This window comes from Thamnophis elegans, unplaced genomic scaffold, assembly GCF_009769535.1.
Source record: "Thamnophis elegans isolate rThaEle1 unplaced genomic scaffold, rThaEle1.pri scaffold_107_arrow_ctg1, whole genome shotgun sequence".
In the NCBI taxonomy this organism is placed as follows: Eukaryota; Metazoa; Chordata; class Lepidosauria; order Squamata; family Colubridae; genus Thamnophis; species Thamnophis elegans.
Window position 1 is genome coordinate 4,324 of NW_022473579.1, and position 17,385 is coordinate 21,708.

A 17,385-nucleotide genomic window follows, 5' to 3' on the forward strand; every position below is an offset into this window, starting at 1 on the left:
TATATCCTGCATGGCTAACTCCCCTCCACCTCCACACACACACACACAAAAGGCTCCCTCTTTCTCTGCTGCTGGAAATGCTGTTGCTAGTTATAAGTGGAGAGGGAGATTAGTTTTTCTTCCATTCAGTCACATCCAGTTCTTGGAATGGATAAGTCTCTGACCTTTCCCATTGACAAGATTTTTCAGAAATGGTTCGCCATTGCCTCCTTCCTAGGTGTCAGCCTCTGCTTTGCTGTTGCTTCGGCTGCCATGAAACGGGGAGGGAGGGCATGGTATTTGGGAGGGGTTACTAATTGTGCTGGAGGAAGGTTCTGGAGCTCAGCTGCCTGTCGGACTACGCATGCGTAGGAGATTCCCGCCAGGACTAACGGCACCGACATTCCATCCTCGTGATGCCTTTTGAAGTTATCTCACACCTGACACTTGGGAGAATTATGATTGGACTGTAACTGTGATGCCAAGGGGTGGGGAATGGGCTATTCTATATATCAATCACTTTCGCGCCTAAATATTCAGACTTCGCTACGCTATGCCGTTAATCATTTATAATTAGTAAAAGTACACTTGATTTCTACCCATGGAGTCTCGTGGTCTTCTTTCCTAATTATCTAATGGAGAGGTTCTGACACTAGGGCTGAGAGAGAATACTCTCAGAGCCGAGGTGGCGCAGTGGTTAGGGTGCAGTACTGCCAGGCCACTTCAGCTGACAGTTATCTGCAGTTCAGCGGTTCTAATCTCACGGCTCAAAGGTTGACTCAGCCTTCCATCCTTCCGAGGTGGGTGAAATGAGGACCCAGACTGTGGGGACGATATGCTGACTCTGTAAAACCGCTTAGAGAGGGCTGAAAAGCCCTATGAAGCGGTATATAAGTCTAACTGCTATTGCTATTGCTAATACTTGGCCCAAAGTTACCCAGCGGCTTTATGCTTAAGCAGACTGCGGCTAGTGCAACAGTTGGAAAACAAGGGTGAACTGCTTTTTCCAGCATTGTGCAGCATACAAACTTCTGATTATTTTCACCCAGCCCTGATTGTTTTGGAATAGCCTAACAAGAGTTTTTGTTCACTGCAGGGACGGGATGTGCCACGAGACCGGAATTATAAGCCTTTCAGACCAGCAGGTTAAAACTGAAGAGCCGAGGTGGCGCACGTGGTTAAATGCAGCAACTGCAGGCTACTTCAGCTGGACTGCAGTTCTGGCAGTTCGGACTTGTTCAAATCTCACCGGCTCAGGGTTGACTCAGCCTTCCATCCTTCGAGGTCGGGTTAAATGAGCTGACCCGGATTGTTGTTGGGGTGACTATGCTGACTCTGTAAACCGCTTAGAGAGGGCTGAAAGCCCCATGAAGCGGTATATAAGTCTAACTGCTATTGCTATTGCTAACTCTCTAAGGCAGGTTGTCAGTGATCGAATATACATCTTTCTGCACCTCTCCTTATCGATCTCTGCGGTCCTGTGAATTGAATTAGAAAGCTTTTGCTAAGAATTTAGCTTCTTTTTTATTGAAAATTTTGAAAGAAAAAGGCTTTTGCAAATATTTACCTCCCCTCTCCCATCCTGCCCACCCGAACCCAACCCCTCCCCAAACTCCCCCCCCCCGACTTCCAGAACCAATACAGGGTATAAATCTTTAACAAAGATGTTCTAAAATAAACTTTAAAAAAAAGTTAGTATCATCTTTCATTTGAGCTTAATCCTCTTTTGTTAGGCTAACTCTAAACAGATTATTTCATTCCTTGCTTCTTCAGTCATAAACTATCTGGAATTTCTTAGTCCCGTATTTATTTTGAATATAGTCAATCCATCTTCTCCACTCCAGTTTATATCTCTCATTTGAGTGGTCTTTGAGATATGCTGATATTTTAGCCATCTCTGCTAAGTTTGTAACTTTTAACGTCCATTCTTGAATAGTAGGCAGATCTTCCTTCTTCCAGTATTGCGCCACCAACAGTCTTGCTGTCATTATTAAATGCAAAATCAAGTTAGTCTCTATAACAGTACAATCAGTAGTTATACCTAACAGGAATAACTGAGGGGTAAACTTATCCTTTTTAAAGAACATTTTGCATAATCCACCATATTTTTATCCAAAATGCTTTAACCTTTTTACAAGTCCACCATATATGGTAATATGTAGCAATATGTAGAATTTAGCTTCTGAGAGGTCTGAGGATCCAATTTACAGTCAGAAACCACTTCAGGTACAGGAAAAAGCAGGACGTTTGCAATATTCTCTCACACTATGGTAAATACTAATAGAAAGAAATAGTATTTGGCATAGTGTGAGAATTCTCTCACACTACGGTACATACTAATAGTCTGATCACATGCCATATAAATAGCAAAGTGCTAGCTTTTGGCAACTGGTGCTTAAAGAACAATGGAGCATTTTTCATCTGCTTCACTTCAGGACTAGCTCTCACTTGCCATCATTCCAACTCATGCAAGTAGACTTGGGTGACCCCTGACTCAGTGTAGATGTTGGTATAATTTCAGTGTAGATGGGGGTATAAAGTCAGGCCCTAGCAGAGGTGGGTTCCTACCAGTTTGCACCTGTTCGGTAGAACCGGTTCGTCAAATCTACCAAACCGGTTAGAAGAGATTCCACCAGTGGACCCGGAAAGCAGGCCACACCTACAGAAAAGGTTCCAAATTTTTGGAAACCCACCACTGGTGGGTGGTGTAATGTCCCGCAGTTATCTTACACATTAATCTACTATAAACTCAGTGCCTCTGTGAAAGGTAAGGATGACGACTGCGTTTGTGGTGCAATCAGAACATTGCGTGTGTTGAAGTTGTTTTAACGCAAACAAGAGCAATAGCAATAGCAATAGCAGTTAGACTTATATACTGCTTCATAGGGCTTTCAGCCCTCTCTAAGCGGTTTACAGAGTCAGCATATCGCCCCCAACAACAATCCGGGTCCTCATTTTACCCACCTCGGAAGGATGGAAGGCTGAGTCAACCCTGAGCCGGTGAGATTTGAACAGCCGAACTGCAGAACTGCAGTCAGCTGAAGTAGCCTGCAGTGCTGCATTTAACCACTGCACCACCTCGGCCCACAAGATGCCTTTTAAAATATGAGTTTACATCATATTCTTATGCATGCCAGTGCTGTATGTGAGGTAATTTAAGGTGGTTCTGACAAGTGTCGTCGGCATCTTCATATCCGGTCACATGGGCGGCAAGCCACTCCCATCCGGTCACATGGGCAGCAAGCCACTCCCACAAAAGAGGCCACACCCACAGAGTAGGTTCGAACAATTTTTGAAACCCACCACTGAGATGTTGGTATAATATCAGTGTAGATGTGGGTATAAAGTCAGGCCCTAGGTATTCCACTGAGTATCAACCAAACTTTCTTTAGTCAGGACGAAAGATTTCTGCAGCTTTGCTTCTAAAAGCGTGCATTTGTTATACCGACTACAGTTGCAAGACGAAAGCTAGAAACCAAAGCAAAGAGACAAAATTGGAGTTTGATGTGTGAGGAAGGAGGGAAGTGAACCATGAGGCAGAGAGAAGGATGAGTTGGGGGGGGTCAAAGCCTGCCAGTTCTTCATGGATAATTTAATAGTTTGAGAGTTTGGTTTATCCTTGCCTTAATAACCCTGACAACTCAAATTGCCACTTTTAAGTCGATCTCTACCTACACAGCTGATCGGAAAGTGGAAGTCTGTGGCAACACAATATTAATAATTACAACAATTTTATTTCTCAGCTTTCTAAAGCTTCAGAGAGACAGCTTCCCCTTCACACCCACCCTTGAACAACAATGGAGCTGCCAGTAATGGATGGTGACAGATTAGTCTTTTCAATGGCTCATTCTGAGCCTTTGGTTTAAGGCAAAAAGAACCTCTCGCTTAGCAGCAGCATGGGATGAACTCAGCTTCAGTTTTGCTGTTCTTTGGATTGCAATCAGCCAGGGCTTACTTGATGACTGTTTTATGTCGCTGAATTGGCTAAAGAAACTGACAAGATCGAGATCCTGGGGCCACCACAAAAGGAAATTATACACTTTCCATGGACAATTAATTTATTGAAATTCAATCCACAGCTTTACTGCGACTCATTTATATATTTGTTTTGTGTGTTATTTTATCCTTCCTTTAAGAATTTCTAGGCTACATACATACAGTAGCATTATTTTATTTTCTCTTTATTACTACGCTGTGCATTTTATAGATGTGTAGAACTCTGGTTCTTCTCACTTTTATTTGAAACATCACACACCATAAAAATGCTAGGGTGATTTGTTGAAGAACACTCAAATGTGTACAAAAATATGTGCCATTCTACTTGGATCTTTGCTTCATCACTTGTATACCTTCCAACAGGGGTGGGTTCCTGTCAGTTCTAACCTCTTCTACAGAAGAGGTTCCACAAATCTGCAGTGTCGTTTAGAACCGGTTCCAGCTCCCTCCACCCGCCCATCTGGACATCATCAAGATGAAGAGTGAGGGGAGGAATTCTGGGAGTAGAAGTCCACAAGTCTTAAAGCTGTCATGTTTGAACACCCCTGGGTTTTTTTTTCTAAAGGGTTAGGGGGTGCAAGGGTCTTGTAACTTGACAGCTTTAAGACTTGTGCACTTCAATGCCAGAGTTCCTGAGCCAACATGACTGGAGGAGGAATTCTGGGAGTTGAAGTCCACAAGTCTTAAAGCTATCAAGTTTGAACATCCCTGGGTTTTTTTTTCTAAAGGGTTAGGGGTGCAAGGGTCTTGTAAATTGACAGCTTTAAGACTTGCGTGCTTCAATGCCAGAGTTCCTGAGCCAACATTTTGGTTGCTAAGCAAGAGCGTTGTTAAGTGAGTTTCACCACATTTTACAAGTTGGCCATGCCCACCCAGTCACATGGCTGGCAAGCCACTCCCACCCAGTCACATGACCAGGAAGCCACTCCCACAAAGCAGGCCACACCTACAGAAGAGGTTCTAAAAAAATCTGAAACCCACCACTGCCTTCCAAATATATTCACCAATGTTCCACTTTACTGCTTACCCCCCCCCCCAAGATTTATTTTTCTGGGGTAGGTGATATTAATAAGTATTAAGGGGTGTAAAAGGGGCAACAAAGAAGTGTGATTGAACAAGGAGACAATTGATTTAGAATGTTGTTCCATTTCTGCTATTCATTGTGTATTCCTTAACATCATTCTGCACGCCTTTTGAATACATGATTCTGGCAACCATCATTGCGAATTGCATCGTTTTGGCCTTGGAGCAGCATCTCCCCGAAGATGATAAGACACCGATGTCTCGCAGATTAGTAAGTTGACTTTGATTTTTGTTTGATTTTCCTTTCTTCTAGACAGCACTGCAGTTTTGCCATTGTATCATTTCAGTCTCAAGGATGATAAATCAGCAGCTATTCCGATTTGTCTTGACCTTCAGAGTTTGGGGTGTTATCATGATGTAGAATAGTCCTCCAGTCTTTTAGCAAAGGCTGGAGATGCTTGTTGTAATTGCAGAGTTCCAACTCTAGTTGCAGAGGTGGGTTCCTACCAGTTCGCACCTATTCGGTAGAACCGGTTCGTCAAATCTACCGGACCGGTTAGAAGAGGTTCCACCAGTGGACCCGGAAAGCAGGCCACACCTACAGAAGAGGTTCCAAAATTTTTTGAAACCCACTATTGCTAAAGGATTAGGGGTGCAGGGATCTTGTAACTTTAAGACTTGCATGCTTCAATGCCAGAGTTCCTGAGCCAACGTGACTGGAGGAGGAATTCTGGGAGTTGAAGTCCACAAGTCTTAAAGCTGTCAAGTTTGAAGACCCCTAGATTTTTTTTTTCTAAACGGTTAGGGGTGCAAGAATCTTGTAACTTGACAGCTTTAAGACTTGCATGCTTCAATGCCAGAGTTTCTGAATAGCCACTTGGACTGACCTAAGTACTAATTCATAATTTCATATCCGGTCACATGGGCGGCAAGCCACTCCTATCCGATCACATGGGCGGCAAGCCACTCCCACAAAGGAGGCCACACCCACAGAGTAGGTTCCAACAATTTTTGAAACCCACCACTGCCTAGTTGGCACAGAACACTCTTGGCTCTTATTTCTTCTGAAAATTAGTCTAGGCCAAGTTGCCATTTTCCTGGTTTTACAAAGCCACTACAAAGTGGCTGGGAGCATACAATAAATTAAGCCAAAAGATTGGGGTGTGAAAACCAGGATTTATTACTAAATTTTGTTGTTTGAAACTGTTTCCTGTACACTCTGCATGGAGCCATTCTGAATTTGAACAAATTAGCAAGCTTGTAAATTACTAGGAAGTAAATGTTGTCTGTGATGGGGAGATAAGATAGTGATAGATGCCCACTTGTCATCAGATTAGTGAATTATGTTAACACTATTAAAATGTACCATCTGATCTAAGTAATTGGAACTAGTTTTTGTTGTTGCTTTAAACATGTAGCAGTTGTGTGTGTGTGGGAGGGAGGGAGAGTGAGAGAACAAGAATTAGCAGGCAACAAGGTTTTCATTCGTCACAAAGAGCCTAAGCTTAATATTTAAAATCTTTTAGTCCCATATAAAGTGTGGCACTAAAAAGGAATTCATTGGATGTTGACATATCCATCCCACTTAAGGGAAATTCTTCTGAAATCAATAGGACTGTTTAGAACTTGTCTGGATTATTAATCAGAACTAATGTTTTTCTTTTGCTTTTTAATTTACTGATTATATTCTGAAAAAGTTCAAGGCCATCTCAGTAAATAATCTAAGACTATGACCTTATTAAATCCTGTTGAATTCAATTGGATTGAATAAACATAGGTCACGCAAAACTCCAATTAGAAATTGCAATTAGGAAGCTCCAAAACTTTCCCCTTGATAGTTGCTAATTACAATTTCTGATCTGTTTGTTTCCTCTGTCATTGTAGGAAAAGACGGAACCTTATTTTATTGGGATTTTTTGCTTTGAAGCTGGCATTAAAATAGTTGCACTGGGATTCGTTTTCCACAAGGGTTCATACCTGCGAAATGGATGGAATGTCATGGATTTCATTGTGGTCCTAAGTGGGTAAGTTTATTCATATCATTGCATTATTTAAAGTTACTGAGAATGTTTTTGGACATTGGACAATGTGTGTAAGAACAATTTCTTTTCCAAAAAAGTTTAAAGCAAGTTCAAGTGAGAGAATTTCCAACAGGAAGCGTTAACTGTTTTTCTAACTATCTGCTTCATTCCTTAAGCCTGATCATCTCCACCTCCATAAGTTTTTTTAAAAAATAAACTTATTACTTGTTCGTTTATTAACAAGTTTTAGATAAATGAATGTAATGAATATAAAATTTTTAAATGTGCAAAAAGGGAAAGAAATTCATGACAAATTACAAAAACAAAGGAAAAAGAGCCGAGGTGGCGCAGTGGTTAGGGTGCAGTACTGCAGGCCACTTTAGCTGACTGTGATCTGCAGTTCAGCGGTTCAAATCTCACCGGCTCAAAGGTCGACTCAGCCTTCCATCCTTCCGAGGTGGGTGAAATGAGGACCCGGATTGTTGGGGGCAAGTTGCTGACTCAATTTGCTAAAAAAATAATAATTGTAAACCGCTTAGAGAGGGCTGAAAGCCCTATGAAGCGGTATATAAGTCTAATAAATAAATAAATAAATAAATAAATAAATAAATAAATAAATAAATAAATAAATAAATAAATAAATAAAAAACTAATAGAGAGGGGGAAGCTATTGACGTATATTATATAATAAATATCAAACAAATTTATAAATTCATCTGAACGGGTAAAATTAATGCTTGTCTGACATTACAAAATATCATGAAATCGATGTCAGAGAGAAAAAACACATTGAATCATTTTTTTAAAAAATTAATAGATAAAATGCCTTTTCAAAAACATATAAATCACACATCTCTTGAATTCAATCCTTAATACGAGGAATATGAATAATTTCCCAATTTCTCAGAACAATTTTCTAACCAGCACTGATGGTCTAACCATAACATGTCAAAAGTAGTCAAATTGCTACTACTTTATACTCTACTAAGTAATTTAACCTCACATTGCAATGTGTTTGTATAACATCAGTAGTTATGTTTAGAGTTAACGTTATATTATCAAAGTGTGGTTGTGAAGATTCTGTATGACTTCAGGACTGAAAAATTATCTAAAATAATTGTCAAATTTATTACTTCTATCTATAATACGGGTGTCAAAATGGTGCCCCATGGCCTGGATGTGTCATGCACAGGCCACACCCACCCCAGCTCAGGAAAGGCCAAAAACATTGCAATACATCATGATACATCACGTTTGTTTGTTTGTTTGTTTTATTAGTTTTGTATGCCGCCCACTCCCAAAGGACTCCGGGCAGCTCACAATAAAACAGGGAAAGGGGAATAAATAAGACAATACAAAAAATTTAAAAAATACACAATAGTCACAAATGGAGTGGGGCTGGATACTTCAACAGCCCCCAGCCTGTCGGAACAGCCAGGACTTAGTAGCTTTACGGAAGGCCGGGAGGGTAGTAAGGGTCCGGATCTCCACGGGGAGCTCGTTCCAGAGGGCCGGAGCAGCATCTCCCCCGGGGGTTCGCCAGCCGACATTGGCTGGCAGATGGAACCCGGAGAAGGCCAAGCCTGTGAGATCGAGTCGGTCTTTGGGAGGTAATTGGCAGGAGGCGGTCTCTCAGGTACCCAGGTCCGATGCCATGCAGGGCTTTATAAGTAACGACTAGCACTTTGAGTAACGACTAACACAATCGAGTTTGACATCCATGATCTACAGGGTACTCACTAACCATATATAATTAATCTTTAATTGTAAGGTATAAGATGGCAATCACATCCTGCCTACTTTTTCAGATGCTTTATCAGGATACCACAAAGATCACATACGGGGAGAGTGGAAGATAATATAATCTGGCCTCATATTATTTGAGAGAATAAAATATAGCTGAACTCAAGGAAAATGTTCCTATTCTCAAATGGTAATTTTGACTTTCTAGTTCCTAAAGCATGAAATAAAATTCTGTAGGTTCTACACATCTTGACTTGTGAGGTCTTGACTTGTGAATTATCAATTCTCTGACATTTATTCCACGTGTGGCAAAGTACTAATCTTTTGTGCTGTTATCTGAAGAGGCTTTATTGTAAGGCATAAAATTGATAAGACAGGAACCAGTTCTTTGCAGGCCGGAAAGCAACTGTTATGTCAACTCTGAGGAAGAACCTCAAATCTCAAGATAATGAAGCAACAAGTAAATGCCCAGTGATTCGAAAAGTTGGGAGGAAAGAGCATAGGATTAAAAATGTTAAACTGTAGATTTATATATAGACTTGCGCTCTACATGGGGCAGCCCTTGAAGAGCATTCGGAGACTTCAGCTTGTTCAGAATGCAGCCGCGCGAGCGATTGTGGGTGCACCTCGGTACACCCACATTACACCTATCCTCCGTGAGCTGCACTGGTTACCGATTGGTCTCCGGATACGCTTCAAGGTGCTAGTCATCACTTATAAAGCCCTTCATGGTATTGGACCTGGGTACTTGAGAGACCGCCTGCTGCCAATTTCCTCCCAAAGGCCCATTAGATCCCACATATTAGGCCTCCTCCGGGTTCCATCTACTGGCCAATGTCATCTGGCCACTACCCGGGGGAGGGCCTTCTCTGTGGCGGCTCCGGCCCTTTGGAACGAGCTCCCCGCAGAGATTCAGACCCTCACCTCTCTCCAGGCCTTCCGAAAAGCCGTTAAAACCTGGCTGTGTCGGCAGGCCTGGGGTCGATGAGTTCCCTTCCCTTCTCGAATCGTGTGGCTGTTGGTTGTTTTAAATTCCCTGTACTTTTTGTTGTAGTTCTTGTGTTTCCCTTCCCCTCCTTTGGGTTTGTGCGGTGCCCTGAGTCCCGCCGGGAATAGGGCGGCATATAAATAAAATGAACCTTGAACCTTGATTTGTGCATACTGCAATAAACAGATTTTCTCTGAAAATATGGTTTCATTCTTGTCAGCTACAAAGGAACTAACGTAGCTCTGTGGTGACTGTGGACTTCTGTTGTAAGCAAATTCTTGAAAGTGAGGGAATCTTGTCTGGAGAGTTGAGATTTATTGCTGTGTCTGGAACGAAGCTTGACACTAATGTCCTTGTTTCTTAAATTTGTCCATCTACCCTTCTCTCCCCCAAATCTCTATTTTGGCAGACCTGAAAATGAGAGAAAAGAAAAAGTAACATGCTAATTAGAACTCTATATGGGGATTTGTTGATTTATAGCCTTTCAAATAACCCTCCTCTGTAGCAGGGCTCCACAATCCCGGTCTGCAGCCTGGGCTTGATCTGTGGTCCTTTCGTCCATGTGCACGAAACCACCCCTAATCCCGTGGCTGCAGTCATTGCCACCACTTCCGGTCCACAGAGTTGGAAAGGTTGAGAACTCTATAGGATCAATATTGGAAAAAAGGAAACCCTGGATCCAGTTTTCAAAGGTTCCCTATATTTTTGTGAGATCAGCAGCCATTCATCCTCATCACAGATTACTTTTCTTGCCTGATAAGAAGACAAAGCCTGCCCTGTTTAAGTTGCTCTGGAAATAAGGCAGGCAGCTTTCTTTCCAAAACAATCGAATTAAGAGATAGCTGAAGTAATATTTAACATAGTACCAGAGGTGGGTTCCTACCAGTTCGCACCTATTCGGTAGAACCGGTTCGTCAAATCTACCGAACCGGTTAGAAGAGGTTCCACCAGTGGACCCGGAAAGCAGGCCACACCTACAGAAGAGGTTCCAAACTTTTTTGAAACCCACCACTGGTCCTTGGATATGATTATTCTACACTATCATGCTCATATTTATAAAACTCAGTGCCTCTGTGAAAGGTAAGGATGACTACTGCGTTTGTGGTGCAATTAGAACATTGCGTGTGTTGAAGTTGTTTTAACGCAAACCAAAGATGCCTTTTAAAAAACAAGTTTACATCATATTCTTATGCATGCCAGTGCTGGGTGTGAGGTTATTTAAGGTGGTTCTGACAAGTGTCATCGGCATCTTCATATCCGGTCACATGGGCGGCAAGCCACTCCCATCCGGTCACATGGGCAGCAAGCCACTCCCACAAAGGAGGCCACACCCACAGAGTAGGTTCGAACAATTTTTGAAACCCACCACTGCATAGTACCCATTACTAACTTTAGTAGATAGTGTGCATTAACAGGCATAACCTGAACATTTTTTTCTGGAATAACTCATTTAAAACACATTTAATAAACCACTTTAAGTTATTTGCACATCCTTTTGTATTGATATCCTTTTAATGTACAGCTGAGTTATGAAAGGCACAAGCACTTCATAGACATTCCAATTATCTGGCAGATGTTTTGTTAGGCCCTTTAAAAATCTGTATAGCTAATACGTTTCACAGTGCTTTGAAAGACACAGCATTAACAATCCTTACAGGGCACATTTAAGAAAGGTTTGGAAATAATTTTGAGTGCGTGATAGAGATTGCCAGCATTATGTTCTGCTCTGTGAATGCTACCAAATAAAGTATATTTATGAATTATACACTCAATGCGGAATTCTCTCTGAAATGGCAGCCTAAGCTAATTATTCTTTGCTAGACATATGTGACTTGGTATCTTCAGGGACTTTTGGCATGGTATTACTTTAGACAGAATTATGAACATGTTACAGAACGCTTGCTCAATGGATTATCAGTGATGATCAGATCAAGCTGATATATCAATATATTTCATTGTTTAACATTAGGTGGTTTTCTTGCTCTCTCTGAATTATATAAGTCTGTATGCATGCAGGCACGATGCATGCAACGAAGGTTGGAAGTATTATGAATATTTTTTGGGCAAAATATACTTTGGATGGATCAAGAAGTAGTTAAGGCACTGGGCTAGAAACTGGAAGATTCTACGTCCCACCTAGCAGAAAACCAGCCAGGTGATCTTCGGACAGTCAAGGTTTCTGAGCCCTGAGGCAGAGGCTAAGGTAAAATTACTTCTGAAAATCTTGTGGAGAAAACTGCAGGGACTTGTCTAGAGGTCATCAGGAGTTATCATTGACTTGAAGGTACCCTCCCTCCTCAAAAAAAAAGCCCTTTGGGTATCTTACATTGATTGGTCTCTGGACAATAGAACCTCCTTATAGCAATAGCAATAGCAGTTAGACTTATATACCGCTTCATAGGGCTTTCAGCCCCCTCTAAGCGGTTTACAGAGTCAGCATATCGCCCCCACAGTCTGGGTCCTCATTTCACCCACCTCGGAAGGATGGAAGGCTGAGTCAACCTTGAGCCGGTGAGATTAGAACCGCTGAACTGCAGATAACAGTCAGCTGAGGTGGCCTGCAGTACTGCACCCTAACCACTGCGCCACCTTGGCTCCTTATGTCCTTCTGTTTATGGTTGTGTAAAATATATAAACATACTTCTTTTAGACTGGGTATGCTTATTGGCCTGTGTGGGAGCAGAGAGTAGAAACACCTCATGACGTTTTTTGCTTTCTGAAAAAGTTCAGTGCAAACTAGAGAAAATACCTATAATATTCTCCTCTGGGAGGAGAATTTGACTCTAGAAATTACAGCAGTTTGCTCTTTTGGGTGTTTTACTATGTTGGATATGGGGGATATTCAGATGTACTTTCTAGAACAGTGTTTCTCAACCTTGGCGACTTTAAGTCCTGTGGACTTCAACTCCCAGAATCCCCCAGCCAGCAGAGTTCTGCTGGCTGGGGGATTCTGGGAGTTGAAGTCCACAGGACTTAAAGTCGCCAAGGTTGAGAAACACTGTTCTAGAATGAGGAGGAAAATGGGGGGGAAGCGCCTTTCATGTGCGCATGTGCACTGGGAGGGGGTAACGCATTGCATTATGGGTGTGGCACACCCACACACAACCCCCCTGCACTCCCCCCACTTATGGCACGCGAGCCAAAAAAGATTCCCCATCACTGATATAGGCAATAGCAACAGAATTTCAAAAGCCAGTGTTTCCCCTTCCTTCCCTTTGATACCAAAGAGAATCAATGCAGGATAGTCTTTAGCTTCTTACTCACACTTCCTTGTTTTCCCAAGCTAATCCCATGTTTTAGTGAAGATTGCTATCTATTTTTTGCAAGATCGGCCTTGTGCCGATTTTGCAAGGGGTCTTTTAATAGTAAGAAGCATTTGCATTTGGAATTCAGAGCCTTATAGACGCAGACAGAAAGAAACAGTCTTGTAGGGCAGAAATTATAGTTAACTATTTCTCTCAGGACTTTATGTTTTTTATAATATTAAGATTATTTCCAGATTATTTATTATGTACAGCCGGACCAGGAAAATGAATGGGCTTTGCAATTTCTCTCTCTCGGTAGTGAATTAAATGTAACTCAGAATATGATTCCAGATAAAAGATGTAGCTTTTCATAAAGATCAGATTCCAGTTAAAACTATACCAGGCAATTAGGGATGAGAAAGATCTTCTCCTCAGTGGCAAGAAGCACCATTTAACAGAATAAGAGAGTTGGAAGGGACCTTGGTATCTTCTAATCCAACCCTCTGCTCCAGCAGAAAACCCCTATGTCATTAAAAAAAAATGGTTGTTCAATCTCTGTTTAAAAATCTCCACCCACAACTTTTGGAGTCAAGTCGTTCCACTGATTAATTTTTGTAAACTGTCAGGAAATTTCTCCTTAGTTTTAGGTTGCTTCTCTCCTTAATTATTTATGTTTTAATTTATCTATCATATGTTAATATCATGTAAGTTTCTTACATATAGCATTCTGATTAATAAGGCAACCTAGCTTGCTTGACTAAGCAATGGCTGAAAGATGAACATTTATGAGAGATGAGCATTTATGGTCATTGGTGTCATATATATAGATTATTTATTATGTACAGCCGGACCAGGAATAGAATGGGCTTTGCAATTTCTCTCTCTTTGTGAACAGGTAGGAGATACATTTGTCAAAGACCAGAGTACAAAAGCTTAAATAACTTTGTTACACTGCAAAAGCCCTGTCTTGTTCAAGTAAGGACCCCCTCTTAAATTTGCTAAATATTCTTCTTTCCAGTAGTCTGTTCCGTAGCCGGATTTCAGTATTTTAGTATTTTAAATGGACTGCAACAACATTGAAACAATGTGTTTGGTGTGTGAAATAAATACTTATAATCCATTCCTAATTTCCTTGTGTGCTACTGTTAAAAAACATTTTAACCCATTTTATTAGGATTATTCTTTCTATTTAATTGCATATTATAAACTGAGATAAATATATTTCTGAGAATTAATTACACACCTAAAAACTATAGAAGTAGTGATTACCTCTCCCTTCCTAAATTTTATCCAACTGGCCACCGCCTATTGAGATGGTTTCAAACGTATCAGCAGCGGAAAAAGAGCAGATTTCAAAGAAAACTCGGTTTAAAACATTAAAATGAAAGAAAAGAAAAACTAGAAGATAAAATACATATTGATTTCCCTCCTTTCTCTAAATAGATCAGTCAATAAATGATAATATAGATCGCTCTTGACTTACAATCATTTGTTTATCGACTGTTTAAAGTTATGAAAAAAGTGACTTATGACCAATTCTCACATATATGATCATTGCAGCATCTCCAGGATCAGATGATCAGAGTTTGAATGCTTATCAAATGGAATATATTTATGATGGTTGCAACATTCTGGGGTCACATGATTACCATTCGCTGCCTTTCCAGGAGCTTCTGACAAGAAAGTCAACGGGAGAATAGCAATAGCAATAGCAGTTAGACTTATATACCGCTTCATAGGGCTTTCAGCCCTCTCTAAGCGGTTTACAGAGTCAGCATATCACCCCCACAGTCTGGGTCCTCATTTTACCCACCTCGGAAGGATGGAAGGCTGAGTCAACCCTGAGCCGGTGAGATTTGAACCGCCGAACTGCAGCTAACAGTCAGCTGAAGTAGCCTGCAGTGCTGCACTTTAGCCACTGCGCCACCTCGGCTCTTAGCAACTGTGCGATTCACTTAACAACCACAGCAAAAAAACGGTTGTAAAATCAGGCATGATTCACTTAATTGCCACACCACTTAGAGACGGAAATTCCAGTCCCAATTGTGGTTGAAAATAAATAGGAAGACCTCAGCTAAAATGCTCATTAGCAATTAGATTAATGAAAATTGTCCCCCAAAATGGAGGAATTCTTTGAAATCCATTAGGTAGTTTTCAGTAAGTATATTTCACTCAAGTTGCTTATGAGAAGCTTGCAATCTACTAAAATGACTGTTTGGAAGCCTTAAATTGTGCGTGACAAACACAGCTTATAAAAAGATATGGGGAGAGAGTTTTTTCTTTCTTTCTTGTAGTTATGACAAAACAAACCTAATTTGATTTGCAACTCAAAACTGGTCAAACATTGAAATTGGAATTATTAGCAATCACTAAGTCAAGTACAGAAAAAAAAAACATTCCTAATTAGGATAATTACCAACATTGGAAAGTTGCTTATTAAACACGCATACAATATTGTCATTCACCGTCTATGAGAAAGATACTATTTTGCAATTAATTCTAATTAGCATTTTTGACTTCCATTCTTAGCAGGATAATAATGATTTTATGTATACTTGATAGAGGACTGGTGATATAATGTATAATGTTAAGAACATACTACAATGATATCTTGTTGTTGATAAATAATTTTAATAAGGGAATATTTGTAGCGACTATTTAGAATATTTTGTTGAAAAATGAAGGATTAAGATTTCTGTTTGAATGTATGATGTACAAGGATAATAATGAACATAAGCATACCTGATAGTCGATTGGTGGAATTATGCATAATTGAAAACAGTGATATACAAATATAAATGGTTGGTAAAAAAAAATTTTTTTTCTATTACATGGGATTATATAAAGGTATACTGTTATCAAATAGATAATCAAGAATGTAAGGGAATCTTGATTTACTGGAAAAAAATAATACTAATTGTAACTGAACATATACTGTACAATGAAAGTGAGGTATTTAGTTATACTAGATGAAACATCTGAGGTGGTAAATATTATTCGAGAATATGGATGTTAAAACACCTGTAACCAAACGACATGCTCTATGTGATGATGGTTTTTTTTTAAATTGTTGTGTGTATGTGTTGTCTATGTAATAAAAATAAAAATATATATAAAAAAACCCATTCCTAATTAGGATAATTACCAACATTAGAAAGTTCCTTATTAAACACGCATACAATATTGTCATTCACCGTCTATGAGAAATAAGATACTATTTTGCAATTAATTCTAATTAGCATTTTTGACTTTCATTCTTAGCATGGGAAAAACGAGAGGGAAATTATCTTAGTAGCCCCATTTGAGTGGAATGTCCTTGTTTCAGGGAGAAGCTATGCAGCAGTGAAAACGAAACGTTCCCAATTTACATTTTAGCTTAGACATGAAATTGTGCTATAAAACTGCAACTTAAGCTCTCAAGTGGTTTGTGGCGATCAAGGCAAAGACACATTAGCTTGGCTGTTTTCCTGCTGCAAGAAACCAGTTTACTCCTTTCCAAGATGAAAAGAAAGCAGGGAAATGAAATAAGGAGATTGATAGGAGACATAATAAGGACAATTCTAGATAAATGATGCAGCAAGAAAACAATTTGACTGACTGTGACTGGAGCTTTAAAGGAAGAAGTTCAGATGACACTCTGATGGAGATTAGCAATAGCAATAGCAGTTAGACTTATATACCGCTTCATAGGGCTTTCAGCCCTCTCTAAGTGGTTTACAGAGTCAGCATATCGCCCCCAACAACAATCCGGGTCCTCATTTTACCCACCTCGGAAGGATGGAAGGCTGAGTCAACCCTGAGCCGGTGAGATTTGAACAGTCGAACTGCAGAACTGCCATCAGCTGAAGTAGCCTGCAGTGCTGCATTTAACCACTGCGCCACCTCGGCCATGCCAAGATACATAAATGGAGGATCAGGACACTAAGTCTTGAAGCCTTTGGAAAATCAGGAATGGAGCAACCAGTTTTTCTTGATATGAATGTGGGGAATAATAATTGAGGGTCTGTGTCTTAAATAAAGCCTAGTGAAAGAGAAGGGAACACAGAAGACCACAAATGACTTTGCTTTTTATACAAATAACTATAAAGTAGTTATGTTCTTACTGGAAGAAGAAAGGAGTCGGATACATTCCCCATGTAGTTTTGAAATTTAAGCAAAGAAGAGGAGGTAGTTGGGGGGGAAGGAAGGAAAAATCTACTTTTTTATTTATTTCATTTTTACCCCACTTTTATTAAAACATAGTACTTTGATACCATTGGTAGACTTGTCTCTGTTATAAGCAGATATTGTGCTAGTAGATTTTAACAATCACCTAGAGAGTATTTTTAGGTGGTCACAGTGGCTCAGTGGATAAGATGCTGAGCTTCTTGATCAGAAAGGTTGGCAGTTC

At 40.3% G+C, this 17,385-nt stretch overlaps 1 protein-coding gene across 1 annotated transcript in view; it reads left to right on the forward strand.

The window, feature by feature from the left end:
• Positions 1-5,176: 5,176 nt before the first annotated feature.
• LOC116523216 (voltage-dependent R-type calcium channel subunit alpha-1E-like) overlaps positions 5,177-17,385 on the forward strand; it is a gene marked incomplete at its 3' end in the record, with an annotated part of 123,262 nt that continues 111,053 nt past the window's right edge. Inside the window, exons 1-2 of the mRNA XM_032238304.1 lie at positions 5,177-5,269; positions 6,883-7,022. Of these exons, the coding sequence (XP_032094195.1) occupies positions 5,177-5,269; positions 6,883-7,022 (233 nt within the window). The remainder of the gene's footprint in view (positions 5,270-6,882; positions 7,023-17,385) is intronic.